This window comes from Sander lucioperca, chromosome 22 (genome assembly GCF_008315115.2).
Source record: "Sander lucioperca isolate FBNREF2018 chromosome 22, SLUC_FBN_1.2, whole genome shotgun sequence".
Classification (NCBI taxonomy): Eukaryota; Metazoa; Chordata; class Actinopteri; order Perciformes; family Percidae; genus Sander; species Sander lucioperca.
This window is the reverse complement of record NC_050194.1, coordinates 11,392,907-11,407,997: the sequence shown is the minus strand read 5'-3', so window position 1 is coordinate 11,407,997 and position 15,091 is coordinate 11,392,907. Positions and strand designations below refer to the sequence as shown.

General features: G+C 39.2%; 1 protein-coding gene across 1 annotated transcript in view; it reads left to right on the top strand.

Moving 5' to 3' along the window:
- The window catches only part of ace (angiotensin I converting enzyme (peptidyl-dipeptidase A) 1), a 30,386-nt gene that overhangs the window by 5,177 nt on the left and 10,118 nt on the right, over positions 1-15,091 (top strand). The window contains exons 3-25 of the mRNA XM_031291301.2: positions 1,027-1,191; positions 1,356-1,443; positions 2,308-2,451; positions 2,642-2,833; positions 3,492-3,589; positions 3,769-3,938; positions 4,044-4,267; positions 4,395-4,539; positions 5,353-5,451; positions 6,181-6,303; positions 6,407-6,612; positions 7,075-7,211; positions 7,524-7,682; positions 8,720-8,807; positions 9,142-9,285; positions 9,733-9,924; positions 10,358-10,455; positions 10,896-11,068; positions 11,309-11,532; positions 11,616-11,760; positions 12,875-12,973; positions 13,204-13,326; positions 13,429-13,622. Coding sequence (XP_031147161.2) covers positions 1,027-1,191; positions 1,356-1,443; positions 2,308-2,451; positions 2,642-2,833; positions 3,492-3,589; positions 3,769-3,938; positions 4,044-4,267; positions 4,395-4,539; positions 5,353-5,451; positions 6,181-6,303; positions 6,407-6,612; positions 7,075-7,211; positions 7,524-7,682; positions 8,720-8,807; positions 9,142-9,285; positions 9,733-9,924; positions 10,358-10,455; positions 10,896-11,068; positions 11,309-11,532; positions 11,616-11,760; positions 12,875-12,973; positions 13,204-13,326; positions 13,429-13,622 — 3,430 coding nt within the window. The remainder of the gene's footprint in view (positions 1-1,026; positions 1,192-1,355; positions 1,444-2,307; positions 2,452-2,641; positions 2,834-3,491; positions 3,590-3,768; positions 3,939-4,043; positions 4,268-4,394; positions 4,540-5,352; positions 5,452-6,180; positions 6,304-6,406; positions 6,613-7,074; positions 7,212-7,523; positions 7,683-8,719; positions 8,808-9,141; positions 9,286-9,732; positions 9,925-10,357; positions 10,456-10,895; positions 11,069-11,308; positions 11,533-11,615; positions 11,761-12,874; positions 12,974-13,203; positions 13,327-13,428; positions 13,623-15,091) is intronic.

Below are 15,091 nucleotides of genomic sequence, written 5' to 3'. Positions count from 1 at the left end.
TAACAAACATACTTATTTTTACCCAAACCATGATCTTTTCCTAAACCTAACCAAGTAGTTTTATTTCAATTCATTAACCACGTGTTTAAAACTGTGACTGTTTAATGTGTGCCTGTCGCTACTACAAGTGTGTTTTGAAACAAACGTAATCTAGAGAATTAAAGGGTTTAACCCTTGAAACTGATTGAGAATGTAGTTTAGTTATATGGGAACGTAATTGTTTCGGACACAGGGTTGCAAAGAACATTAAAGCAACACTAGAGAACTTTTCCCGCTTCGGTCCCCCTACAGGTTGGAAGCGGAATTGTCCATTACATTACATTATGCAAGTTTGCCAGATCGGGTAGCGGATCTGTAGTTTGAATGAACTGGACAATGTAATGTAATGGACAATTCCGCTTCCAACCTGTAGGGGGACCGAAGCGGGAAAAGTTCTCTAGTGTTGCTTTAATGCCTGCACCAAATTGCATTGAAGATTTCACACTCGAGGAAAAGTCAGGGGATCACAGAAGTCGGTAGGATACCTCTAACATTATGACAATCCATCAAATAGTACATGTATGAATGTGTAATGACAAACTGATATATATTTAGAGAATCTGAGCTTCCTAAAAAAATAGAATCAGTCTTGTTCCCTGTTCATTAGGCCCAGCAAATAATTAAATCTCTATGGGTATTTTAGTTCTCTTAATGTCCACCATCATTTCCTCCTTCATCTTGGCCACACTGAGCTGCACGTGGTTCCTCCCACACCACTCAACAAAGGTGTCCACCATGTTCCAACGTACTCTCATTGCTGCCCACTTTCTGCTCCTGACATACATCGATATTGCAAATAAAATAACTAACAACACAGGAAAATAATGCTGTGGCCCTCGCTTGGTTATAAAAACACGCTAAGACATTAAGAAGCTAAATGACTGAAGCTACATAGTCATTTAGCCCTTCTTGGCATGCCTTTAAATTTCAGGTTGTTGTTTCTGAGTAACCAATATATTGTTATCATTCACTTCCTCTTGTCTTTAGGTAAAGGCATCCCTTGAAGAGCAGGCCTTCTCCTCAGAGTGGGGGTTAAAGGCCAAGCAGGTCTTCTCTCGTGAGTTTACTCTCCCTGACCCTTCAGACAAGAAACTGATGGAAAAGATCATGCTACTGGGAGTTGCCAACCTGCCCCAGAAAGACAGAGAGGAGGTTTGTTTCTGTTTCACATCTTTTCTTTTTTTATATATGTTTTATTAACCATTTCACATTTCATAATGGAAAATGTCTTATGGAAGATGTGTCCTGTCGCTGTATTAGTTCTGACCTCTTTTTAACAAGAAAGACTGACTTCAAATCTCTTTTCTTGCCTCCAGTATAACACAATTCTCAGCACTATGGACAATATTTATTCAACAGCCAAGGTGAAACCAGCACCGAATGTAAGCTGGAGCCTGGAACCTGGTTAGTAAATATTGGATAACAGATCAGTTTGTGGCATAAATTATATAATGCAAATGCTTTGGAGTTATTAGAAAGAAATAGGATCAGTGCAATGGTGAGCATTATGAAACACAACAATGTGGATGGGGAGTCTAGAAAGAAAGATCTTATCTGCTCTTGGAAAAGTAACAGTATGGGCACAATGACTTCAAAGAGGACTCCAAAGGAAGCGTTGAGGATGTGCCTATTAGTGTTGAGTATGCTGCCGGCATGTGAACAATGGCTCTGTGTTTTTTCAGCAACAACTGCTAAAAGTATATGTAAGACATGCTTGCCAAAACACACACTATTACAAACACAATTATTTCTACTTAAATTATTATTACTCATAAAAATGAATTGGCTAATTTACTGTTGTTATGTAATGATTACATGGTTTCTTAGTCTTGGAAACAATAAAAAGGTGGAACAGGGTTATTCAAAGTTCGTGATACAAATCACATGGTGTTATTATAATAACAAACAGACTGTCAACAATCACTTTTTCCACTAACCCAACCTTCCTTAGTTGTCTTAAACTGTCTTGTTATCTTTTTGTTTCCTACTTCTGGCATTTTGAAGATAGATGTTGTTTTACATGACGCTCAGACTATCATGGAGTTGTCATAACTCAAAGATAATCTCTTGAATAATGCATCTGTTCTGTCCTTTTCCTGCTAAGAGAGCATGAAGTCATCTAAACACCAATACATCTTGATTGTTTTAGGAAAAACTTACAGCTTTTGCTTTTGAGTTATAGTTTTTTGTCTGTGCAACAGTTTAGCCTCTCTTTATTTTACATGCTTTTCTTATGACTGAGAGTGGGATTCTTTTTCATTTTTGCAGAGCTCACAGATATCATGGCCAACTCCAGGAGCTACAAGAGGCTGCTGTATGTGTGGGAGGCCTGGCACAATGAATCAGGTGTACCTCTTAGGCAGTACTACCCCAGGTTTGTGGAGCTCAGCAACAACGCCTCTGTTGCTGACGGTAAGAACTCCCCCTTCACCTTTGACATTGAGAGCACAAGGTTCATAATGCTACAAATAAGTAATTAATTTAATAAGTATGACCTAACAATAGAACAAGGAGAGTAAATGAGTAGAAATGTCTGATAGACGAAGGGAAAGAGCAAGAAAGTGAGTGAAAAATAGAGAAATTAACATTTTGTCCTATTTAGGGTTTACGGACACTGGAGATGACTGGCGCTCTTGGTATGAGTCTAAGACCTTTGAGCAGGATATAGAAGAACTCTACAGGACCATTGAACCCCTCTACCAGAACCTGCATGCCTTTGTGCGCCGCCAGCTCTACAAGCAGTACGGTCCCAAGTACATCAACCTTAAAGGACCCATCCCTGCCCACCTGCTCGGTACAGCTGAACATATGTTGCTAACAAACTGTACACTGTCTGCTGACAAAAGCAAAATGGAGGGGGGGAGCGGCTGATTTTTTTGGGAGTACAGGGGAGGGTCTTTAATTTTCCCATGCCCCAGATTGTATTTCCCCCTTGTGAATTTACTGTAAAGTTGAACAGTTACATCAAAATTGTTGCATGAAAAAAATGCCATGTGTGTACACCATGGATGCATTTTTCCACATGCAGAGGCCAAAATCCATTTTTCTTTATCAGGGCTTTATTTTGTAGTAACTGTGGAACCAAAATGTCAGCTTTAAGAAACACACATTGTGGATCCTTGCAGTTGATGAGGTTTGAGCATTATCTATCTGAAGAGTGCACCATTTCTTTTCCCTGGCTAAAAATTTCCTTCATTTTATTCTGCATTATTACCTGCAAATCATGTATCAATTATATGACCCAATAACTTTCGTACAGTCCCTAGCATAAACAATCATTACTTAATAAAAGCCTTGGACATCATCAAAGATGTAATCACACATGCCAGGGACGATACAGTATTAAGATGCCGAAACACTATGGCAAGTCATTTTGTGTGCTTATCACATTTCTGTGACTGAGCGGAGTATCCCATAATGTTGCTTAAGGATGTTTTCTTCCTCACTCTCAGGGAATATGTGGGCCCAGACTTGGAACAATATTTATGGTATGATGATCCCATTTCCTGACAAACCAAACTTGGATGTAACTGATGAAATGGTCAGACAAGTAAGTATGGGGGAAATATTTTGTGCCACTGGGATGGATTGTAGTAAAAAAATAATTCTGTTGATCTTGCAGACTATGACCTTAAGTATCTCATATCTCATAAATCCAACTCTTTCTCTGCTCTTAGGTGATTATAGTTTTGCCAGATAGCATTGAGCTGAATTGTGACTTCTCCACAGGGCTATAATGCCACGCACATGTTTCGTGTGGCCGAGGAGTTCTTCACGTCTCTGGGTTTAGAGAAGATGCCCGAGGAGTTCTGGGATGGATCCATGCTGGTGAAGCCTGATGGTCGAGAGGTGGTGTGCCATGCGTCTGCCTGGGACTTCTACAACCGCAAAGACTTCAGGTAAAATTGTGAGCTATTTAGTGAGTTTCATTTAATTCATTGCCAACTTAACTGCTCATCTTGTTGCTAAAACATGATAAATCAAAGTGATTTTATCCTCTTTAGGATCAAGCAGTGCACCACAGTGACGATGGAGCAGCTCTTTACTGTACACCATGAGATGGGGCATGTCCAGTATTACCTGCAGTACAAGGACCAGCCTGTGGGCTACCGTCGCGGAGCCAACCCCGGTTTTCACGAGGCTATTGGGGATGTTTTGTCTCTCTCTGTTTCCACACCCAAACATCTGCAAACCATTAACCTGCTGGAAAATGTGACCTCTGACCCTGGTAAAGAGACTAAGACTGATATAAATCCAAGCCACTGAAATACCATCCCATAGCGCACATGTGCCAATTTAATTAGATGAGTTCTAAAATATTGTAAAATTTGTGTTTCTGCATTGTGTTTCTCCAGAAACTGATACCAACTACCTGTTAAAGATGGCTCTGGAGAAAATAGCCTTCCTTCCCTTTGGCTACCTCATTGACCAGTGGAGATGGGGTGTGTTCAGTGGAGAGACACCTCCAGAACGCTACAACGCTGACTGGTGGCACCTCCGGTAGGCTTTTATGCACAGGCTATACTTACAAGATATGTCACATTGAAGGAAAGTAAAAAATTTTGGCAAGTGTAATTATCATTTACTTTCTTGCTGAGAGTAAGAGTTGAGAGTGGTATCAATCTTCTCATCTGTTAGCTTAATATGAAGCTACTGCTAGCTGTTTCCCACTGTATCAGTCTTTATGCTAAGCTATCTGGCTAGCAATTGTCTGTTGTTTGACTCTTTAGACATGTGTTGAGAAAATGACTTAAACTTAAACATGCTGATTATTAGCATTATCATTTATTTGATGTCATGTTTGTGTCTACCTAATGAATGAAAGTCCAATAGTCTTTTAGCTCTGTTTTTGGTCTCTACCTTTTCCTGATATCTGTCTCTGTAGCTGCTAAACGCTCCACTATATTCACCAGCTAGTCACAAAATTTGTCCGTCAGATGATCATTCTCTGTAGGTTCATCACTACCAGCGGCCTGTTTCACATTGTCACATAGATTTACATTGGCCTTGTCAGTTAATGACTGATATTCCATAACCACTTTACAGCTAATGAGACTGAACAAATCCCAGCTGCAACAGATTAATTCAAGCTGCTCCATAGTAAGAGTAGAAGACTGTGTGTGTGTGTGTGTGTGTGTGTGTGTGTGTGTGTGTGTGTGTGTGTGTAAAAAGGGTATACATTCACAGCTGACACAAATAAGGGGGAAAAAAACAATCATTAATAGGCTGAATAACTTTCCAACTAATGTCTTAGTTATGTATCCAGCGTATGTCAGTGTTTTCTAAATCTAATTGTCTTATTTCATTTTAAAGGACAAAATATCAAGGCATCTGTCCACCAACCAGGCGTACAGAGGATCACTTTGATCCTGGTGCAAAATACCACATCCCTGGAAACACGCCATACATCAGGTAGCATTCTGTTTATTGTCATTGCATTTAAGTACAATGAAATTGTAAAGCCACTCTAGTAAGGTGCATCATCATTGTAACACACACATATATATATATATATATATGGTTAACAGACATAAGAGACCAAGGCATGATATTTCCATGACATGTAGTTAGTATTTTCCTAGCTGTCTGATTAGCTTCACTCCTACAGACTTAACGATTTCAATTCCAGAATATGCCTAAAAGGGCCTGTGTTTGTGTATGTGCCTGCACATACATCTAAGGGCACTAGGGAAATATGTGAATAAGGTCAACTTAATGAACATGCAAGAATGGCTGGTGATCTGGGAATTAAGGTATTGTGTGTTGTAGTCTGGACTCAATTACTGGTACTTGAGTGTGGGTTAAAATGATACAATAACCCTACAATAGCAGGAAGCTTCTAAAAGAAAAGCCTCTGACCCCAGCTGGTTTCTTTAACAATGTGGGGACTGACAGATAGTCAAACACACACTTACTTAAACAAGCAAACACATTTTTTTGTAGTGGTTGCTGAAACACACACTCACAACATTCTTATCATCTAAACTTAAGGGTCATTTTTTGTTTTGTACTATTCTAGTCGGTGTATTGAAGTATAAATGATTTTTGATGGTCTTTACCAAAAAAGTAGTCCTTTTTGACTTTTAGTTAAATCTTGTTCAACATTTTGAAAGGTAGTAAGATGCAATTATTTCCCTGCAGGTATTTTGTTAGCTTCATCCTGCAGTTCCAGCTTCACGAAAAACTGTGCGCGGCAGCCAAACACACGGGTCCCTTGCACACATGTGACATCTACCGCTCCAAAGAAGCAGGGGCCATTTTAAAGTATGTGATGTGATTGGGTCTCCATTGTTTATTACACAGAGCATGAATAATGGGTTTAGGGAAGCAGTGAAGGTGTAATACAATTTCATTCTACACTCTCCAGGAAAATTCTCCAGGCTGGCTCTTCCCAACCTTGGCCTGATGTGCTCCAGGATGCTATAGGAAACAACAAGTTGGATGCCAGCTCACTGATGAAATACTTTGACCCCATTATTAAGTGGCTGGAAAAGCAAAATGTGAATGAGACATTGGGATGGCCTGACTTTAACTGGGTCCCACCAATCCCTGAGGGCTACCCTGAGGATATTGGTAAGATTAATAGTGAACAAATAGCACAAAAACAGAAGATGCATACATACATTAACATTATCTGGAAGGAAATAATCCAATATAAGGACTATTCTAAATAAATCATGTAAGAAAGTAAAACAATAATTTATTTCTCTAAAATGTGACAAAGACATGGTGGCTGTGCAGGATGGATTCGATGCGGTGCAGGGGTGTAAACTATTTCTTTAGCCTTGATAAAATGTTTAGCAGTCTGTTCCAAGATCTTCTCTGCATGCATGCACACAAACAGAAAAGTACAGTTTTCTTATCCTTTGGAAGCAATGCCTATTAAAAAAAACAAAAACAAAAAACATGGTGTTTACACATAATGATAATAAACACTGTAATTTAACTAAAATGTGACATTATTTTTCAGACTGGATTAAGTGGATCTTTATGTACAGTGTTTCAGCTGACTTGTCCCTCTTCTTGTTTACTCAGACAAGAACACAGATGAGCTTGATGCAAAGAATTTTCTGAACGAGTACAACAGCACAGCTGAGGTGGTGTGGAATGCCTACACCGAGGCCTCCTGGAAGTACAACACCGAAATCAACGAAGCCAATAAGCAGGCGATGGTGAGACCCTCTGACAGATCGACTCCACTAAGATCACCTTAACATTGTCCAAGCATCATCTATCATCAATCAAACGTGAAGGACTGTTGCATCTTATGTTGATTTTGTGCAAGTTGGGTAATCAATAAAATCATTGCTTAATAAAACATGTCAATGAATCAATAATTGATTGAGTCAATGAGTCACTAATCAACCCATGTATGTATGTATCTCCCTAATTACCTATGTACCTTTCCATCCAGACAATCACCCTGCTTCCACTGACGCATAATATAAATAGATTATTCATGAGTATTCATTATTCCTCTCTAGCTTGAGAAGAACTTGGAGATGTCAGCCCACACCCTGAAGTATGGACAGAAGGCCCGTCAGTACGACACCACTGACTTCCAGGACGGCTCGGTCAAACGCATCATCAAAAAACTCAGTGACATTGAGAGGGCTGCGCTGTCCACGCCACAACTGGAAGAGGTGTGGAGGAAATGTCTTTCTCTACAATAATAGACAGAAAACCTAGACGTGTTTCTCATAAAAAATCATCAATGCACATGCAACAGGGATGCAGAAAAAATGAAACCATAACGATAGCTCATGCTTATTGAAGGCAAATATGTAAGTTGCACTTGGTCATGCTGATAGGCATCTGTCGGCTCCAGCTAGCTAACATAATCTAGTAGCAGTAATGATGCTAAGCCAGAATATATAAAGGTAGATCTTACAGGTGGTGCGTGTTCCAGACCATTAGCAGGCAGCACGAGTTAAAAGCACTAAGTTTCCCTCATACGAGTAACCTTAGCATGCATGAAAATCCTGCTGTTTGCACCAAAATATATCAGACATTGGACATATACAGTGGCCCTCAGAGCTCAACACAGAAAACACATGCCAATAGACAAAACACAAGCAAATTAAGAAAACCCCAATTCAACAATTTGAAGCCTTTTGCTTATTATTAGCATGCCAATTTGACCATACAGCCTGACAAACCTTTGCACTACTCATGAAACAGCCATTAACACACAGTGACTTACCTTAAAACATTCTTCTATTTCATAGTAGCAACCCCATTGAAATGAAATCAGTCCAATGTGTGAATGTGGTGGAAAGGCCACATTTATAAAGAATTATCCTACTTGGGCAACATTTAGCAAGAGCCAGCCACCATGAACTTGTTTGCTTGTCTGTGATGCCTTCTGCAAACTGGTGTTTTAGTGAAGGGGGAAGCTCTTTTTGGACCAGACACAGAGCTCTAGGAGCTGTGCACAAATGAATACATACTGTATGCCAAACAAGTACCAGCCAACTCCAGCACTCAAAAACAAGTAGTAACTGTAGCCATTGTTAGAGTAATTTGTTAGAGTAATTTTTTTCTCTTACATGCCCTTATCCTCTTTCCTCCACCTGAGTGCCTTTTAGAAAGCTGGCACATGTATTTACCAAATGTACCAAATGTAATTGCAGATGTTTCAGTGGGATCTAATGTTTGGTGGATGCCTTTACCTTTTCAGTACAACACTCTCCTATCTAACATGGAGACCAAATACAGTGTGGCTCAGGTGTGCAGAGATAATGGGATGTGCCATCCACTGGATCCAGGTAAGACTATGAAATACTATATATGCCAATCCTCATATAAAGACTCAAAAAATATGAGTGGTAATATACAATATGTAATTATTAATGAAGCAAATGTATCATATGTGCAAACAGTAATTTAATAATACTTACCAGATAGTTAATGTCAAATCAATTATTGGTAATTGAAACATGTAATTATTAGCTACTATGAAATCATGTAATAACTGTTATAGGTGCAATAATTATCAGCTTAAGTATTTTACAAGAAAAGATAAAAATACATGAATGCTCTGCTGCATATTGCAGTATGTAGTAGGTAAAGTTAGTGTTTAAAGAATGTGCTGTGTTTCAGATCTCCAGAAGATCATGGCAGAGTCCAGGGACTATGACGAACTGTTGTTTGCTTGGAAAGGATGGAGAGATGCTGCTGGCAAAGTGCTTCGCCAGGATTACAAGAGATATGTTGAACTGGCCAACACAGCTGCCAAACTCAATGGTATGAGTAGTTTTACATCCACCTTGAAATTCTCCCTGATCTCTTTGCTTGAAAAATACAAGAATGAGAACCCTGGAGAACAGGGGAGAGCAGTTTAAGAATTTCTTTTTTTTTTACAGTCCACGCCCGCCTACCAGCACCTCTATAGCAAGTTATATCTTGTTTGTTTAAACAGTATAAAAACTGAAGCCTAAAAACATTACTTTTAATTTTTAATTACTTTATTTTGGTCGGGACCAGTAGCTTTGTGCTGAGATCAGCTAACTGGCTGATCACAGTGACTTCATATTGACCCTACAGACATGAAAGAAGCTTGCTGGCTTCACCTAAACTCACCATTTAGGATATTTTTTGCTTTAGAAGCAGCTTCAAAGGTGTGCATTGCCTACATTACAGTAGAAAACACACCTTACTGATTCATATTGGTATCCCTGTTACTGTCTATAGGACACTCTGACAATGGGGCTTTCTGGCGTTCCCTGTATGAAACCCCTACCTTTGAGGAAGACCTGGAGGCTCTGTGGAAGGAGCTGGAGCCGCTCTATCAGAATGTGCATGCCTATGTCCGCAGGGCTCTGTACAAAAAGTATGGTTCAAAGCACATCAACCTGAAGGGACCCATTCCTGCTCATTTGCTGGGTAAGTAACAAGAAGGAAGTTTTGGAACTAGTTTTCATAATACTATATTCAGTGCTACTTTACCTTTAGACATTTTATTTTGAATATACCAGGCTTTTAGGAGTTGAGGTCACAGCAAGCCAAAACCACACTTCAGTCAGTAGTTCAGTTTGGAATTTAAAGGATTCTAACACTCTAGCCCAAACTCTTCTTTTGTGTGGAAGCATACCCCATTTATATTCTGTCATTGACTGGTAGATGACTTTGGATTAACTCAGGATTTAATTTGCTTTCAGAGGCATCAAGCATGAGATTGTGTGTGACAGGTCCACATGGTTCGGGATTGGCCTGACTCACAGCCACAAATCCCCCTTGGTTTAACACCTGCAGAGCAGAGGATGACTTGCCACATAATTTAGGAAAAAGATTATATGAATGTCTTCTGTCCTTTCAGGCAACATGTGGGCTCAGACGTGGTCTGGCATAATGGATTTGGCCATGCCCTACCCGGATGCCACGCAGGTTGACGCCACTCCTGCCATGGTGTCACAGGTGAATGAACACATGAGCAAGTTGCACAATGATCACCACTGAACACATCTTCCACCACTTTAGAGGTCAAGGATCTTTGTTTCAGTGACGATGAGACTTTGATACAGTCCAGATTGGAGGCTCTAGCAGAATGAGGATAAATACAGAGGATTTTATTGCACTGAATAACAACAGCACAAATCAGCAGACATCCATAACTGACATGAAGTGTACATAATACATGACTATACTGTAGTGTATACATATTTTCAAGTGTATGTAACCGCCTTTCCTTTTAGAACCATAATTTGTTTACACTTTGTGCAGTCATCCCTTTTCTAAACGTAGCTGTTGCTTTATTCCAAATGTTGAATTTCTCATTGCCTGCAAAACTGTTTACAGTATATATATATGGACAATTACATCCACATCTTCACTGGTACTCTTCTTTTCCCGTTCAGGGCTGGAACGCCGTCAGAATGTTCAAGGAATCAGACAACTTTTTCACCTCTCTGGGTCTGCTGCCAATGCCACAAGAGTTCTGGGAAAAATCCATGCTGGAGAAGCCGTCTAATGGACGACAGGTGGTGTGCCACGCCTCTGCGTGGGACTTCTATAACCGAAAAGACTTCAGGTTAATCATTTTATTTTCAGCTAAATAGATATATTATTGTCAACTAAATGGAAGCTGAAGGCATCTGAATTATACTGTTTTTATCCATGTTAAAATAGCCATTATTGAAAGAAGAATAACATCACTATACCAGGTGATTCCAAACTTTAAAACGGTGGTGTATAAGAAGTGCATGGAAGCCAAAAAGATGTAATACTTTTAGGTTCTGTGCTGTAATTATGGACTTGTTTGTGTCAACAGGATCAAACAGTGCACTGTTGTGACTATGGATGACCTGATCACGGCGCACCATGAGATGGGCCACGTCCAGTACTTCCTGCAGTACAAAGACCAGCCTGTGTCCTTCCGCGATGGAGCCAACCCCGGCTTCCATGAGGCCATCGGCGATGTGCTAGCCCTGTCTGTGTCCACGCCCAAACATCTGCAGAGCATCGGCCTCCTGGACAAAGTTGAAAACAACCATGGTGACCATGAGTACTATATAGTTCTGTAAAAGCATTTGATGTTATAAACACAGCTCACAATGTGTTTCTGTCCCCTCCCTTAGAGAGCGATATCAACTTCTTGATGAGCATGGCGCTTGACAAAATCGCCTTCCTACCTTTTGGCTACCTGATGGATCAGTGGAGATGGAAGGTATTTGACGGGCGCATCCCATCGACTGAGTACAATAAAGAGTGGTGGAACCTCAGGTAAAGTTCACCAGTGTTTTTTACAGTTACAAAGTGCAGGTGTTATCAGTAGGGTTGGGTACCGTTTGGATTTTTACGATTCCGATGCCAAACCGGTACTTTTAAAACGATTCTGATTCCTAACTGATTCCTAAACCGATTCTTGAAAAACTGAAAAATGACTCTTTTATGGAGTTTTTTTTAATTGAAAATTATTTAAATTTAACAATATATTAACGTTTTAAAGTACTTAAATGTATAATAAGTAAACCTAAGTCACCTAACACATAACTACAATAATTTAACAAATAACAATTACACTATTAACAAGTAACAACAAAATAAATGTTGTTGAGTTGGTATGCCAACCAGCTTGAAACTTTAGCAGTTCTTTTGCAGAAAAATGACCATATTTGCCTTCTCTGGCAAGATACAACACCTCTCCTGACTTATGGCATGTCCTGCACAGGAGAAAACTCTCTCAGATGGTGTCCAAGAGGCCTGTACACACAGATATGAGTTTGAAAGGGCAGACAATTTGGGGAGGCTGTCCCGCTTCCCCCACCACCAGGCTACAGGGTCGGCAGAGCAAGTGTAATATGTTTACTAGTGATCACATGAATGGTTAATATGCTTTTACGTCCGTTTTGGTGAACCTAGAGGGAAAATATGGCATTTTAAAAGTAGCCTACATTTACGATAGCTAGCTAACGGTAGACTACAGAGAGTGTGATATTTTTACGTCCGTTTTGGAGTGTGTACAAAAAGCCGTCTATCAGCAGTGATTGTAGAGTGCATGTCGGAGAATAGCGTGGACACGCGCTTCACACCGTGAGTGGGCACGTGCACCACTCAGCGGAAAAGGGTGAAAGAAAAAAAGAGTCTGCCACTGTCTGGAGCGACAGAGGGAAAATATTTCAGTATTACATTTCAGAACCGAAATGAGGAACCGAAATTTGAGTTCTAATACGGTCCGAATACTACTGTTTGCGAAGGGTTTCGGTACCCAACCCTAGTTATCATGTAGAAAATCTTTATTTTATAATTAAATAAAGGAAAGTTTATCAGTAAGTGGTAGATTGATTGTGTAATGAAGTAATTAATTTGTAAATGATTTACAATTTTACATTTGCAGAATGAAGTACCAGGGACTGTGCCCACCTGTAACCCGTACTGAGGATGACTTCGACCCAGGTGCAAAGTTCCACATCCCTGCTAACGTGCCTTACGTGAGGTAAATATTTATGATTCAAAACAACAAACAGGGCACCTGATAATTGAGCACAAATAGATTGATAACAGCTTCAATACACTCCAATGAACTATGGAAAGATAAGCTAAACACGGCTACTCACATGGCAAAAAATAAATAAAGCAATCATTATACAGACTTGACAGTTTTTCCGTTTCCTTCTGGCATTAAAGCAAAGTCATGACAGTACATGTTTAATGGTCTTTATCCAGGTACTTCGTCAGCTTCATCATCCAGTTTCAGTTCCACAAGGCTCTGTGTGATGCTGCCAAGCATGTTGGGCCTTTACATACCTGTGATATCTACAAGTCTAAAGAAGCTGGGAAGCTGTTGGGGTTAGTACATGCACGCACGCACGCACTGCAGAACACACTCTTGCTACTGATCCTTGTCTGCTTCGACCTCCCCTCTGACCCTCTCTGTGTTGTTGTTTGCAGTGATGTGATGAAGCTGGGCTTCAGTAAGCCCTGGCCTGAGGCTATGGCCATGATCACCGGCCAGCCCAAAATGAGTGCCCAGCCTCTCATGGAGTATTTCCAACCTCTCATTGAATGGCTGGAGAAAGAGAACAACAAGAATAATGATACTCGCGGGTGGCCTGAGTACGACTGGAAACCTAACGTCTTGGAAAGTACGTCCAACACACTCATGCATCCACGTACTTTGAAACTTCCATAGATACATGGATAAATGTAGTAGGCATGTAGGCAAGCTTTGATTTTTGTATTTGTATATATGTATTTGATTTATGTAAAATAATAAATATTTGATACGTTTTCCAATCTCCAAGCCAATTTTGACATACTATACTATGGCTTTTTATCACTTTTTTTGACATACTATAATATGGCTTTTAAATCACTTTTTTCGAAACACAATACTATGGATTTTTTTTTATCACTGTTTTCAACATGCTTTACAATTACCTTTTTTTTCCCCACTTTTTTCGACATACTGTACTATGGCTATATTATCACCAATCCATGAAAAAAGTGCAAAAAAAGCCATAACATGGTATGTTGAAAAAAGTGATAGTATAGTATTTTTTAAAAAGTAATGAAAAAGTCATGCAATTTTAAGTGGCACTAGCTCAGTCAATAGGGCAAGTATATGGAATTGGAGGGTTGATGGTTCAATTCCAGTATCTACAAGAGTGTTGATCATGTTTTCTTAATCACTTTTTTCGACATACTATACTATGGCTATTTTATCACCAATCCATGAAAAAGTGATTAAAAAAAAGCCATATTATAGTATGTCGGAAAACATAATAGAATGGGCTATAGGACATATACCACCATGTGGAATTAGCTCAGTCTAGAGGGAGTTGGGTTGGGAAGTGGAGGGTTGATGGTTCAAGTCTTGCTGTCTACAAAAGTATGAAAGTGCACCAAGGCTTTTTTATCACTTTTTTCAACATACTATATTATGTTTTTTTTAATCACTGTTTTCGACATGCTATACCATGGCTTTTTTATCAATTTTTTTCAACATACTATACTATAGCTTTTTTTATCACTGTTTTTGACATGCTATATTATGACTTTTTTATCAATTTTTTTCAACATACTATACTATAGCTTTTTTTATCACTGTTTTTGACATGCTATATTATGACTTTTTTCCACTTTGTTCGACATACTATACTATGACTTTTTACCTTTCTTTTTTTGACATACAACACTATTGCTGTTTTCGACATACTATACCATGGCTTTTTCATCACTTTTTTCAACATACTATACTATGACTTTTTTCACTTTTTTCGACATACTATACTATGACTTTTTATCACTTTTTTCAACATGCTACACTATGGCTTTTTACCACTTTTTTCGACATACTATACCATAGCTTTTTTTGACATACTATACCATGGCTATTTTATCACCAATCCATGAAACAGTGATTAAATAAAACACCATAGTCTCTATGTGGAATTAGCTCAGTCTAGAGGGAGTTGGGTTGAGAAGTGGAGGGTTGATGGTTCAGGTCTTGCTGTCTACAAAAGTATGAAAGTGCACCAAGGCTTTCTTATCACTGTTGTCAACATGCTATACTATGACTTATTTTATTTATTTCTTTTTTTACTTTTTTTGA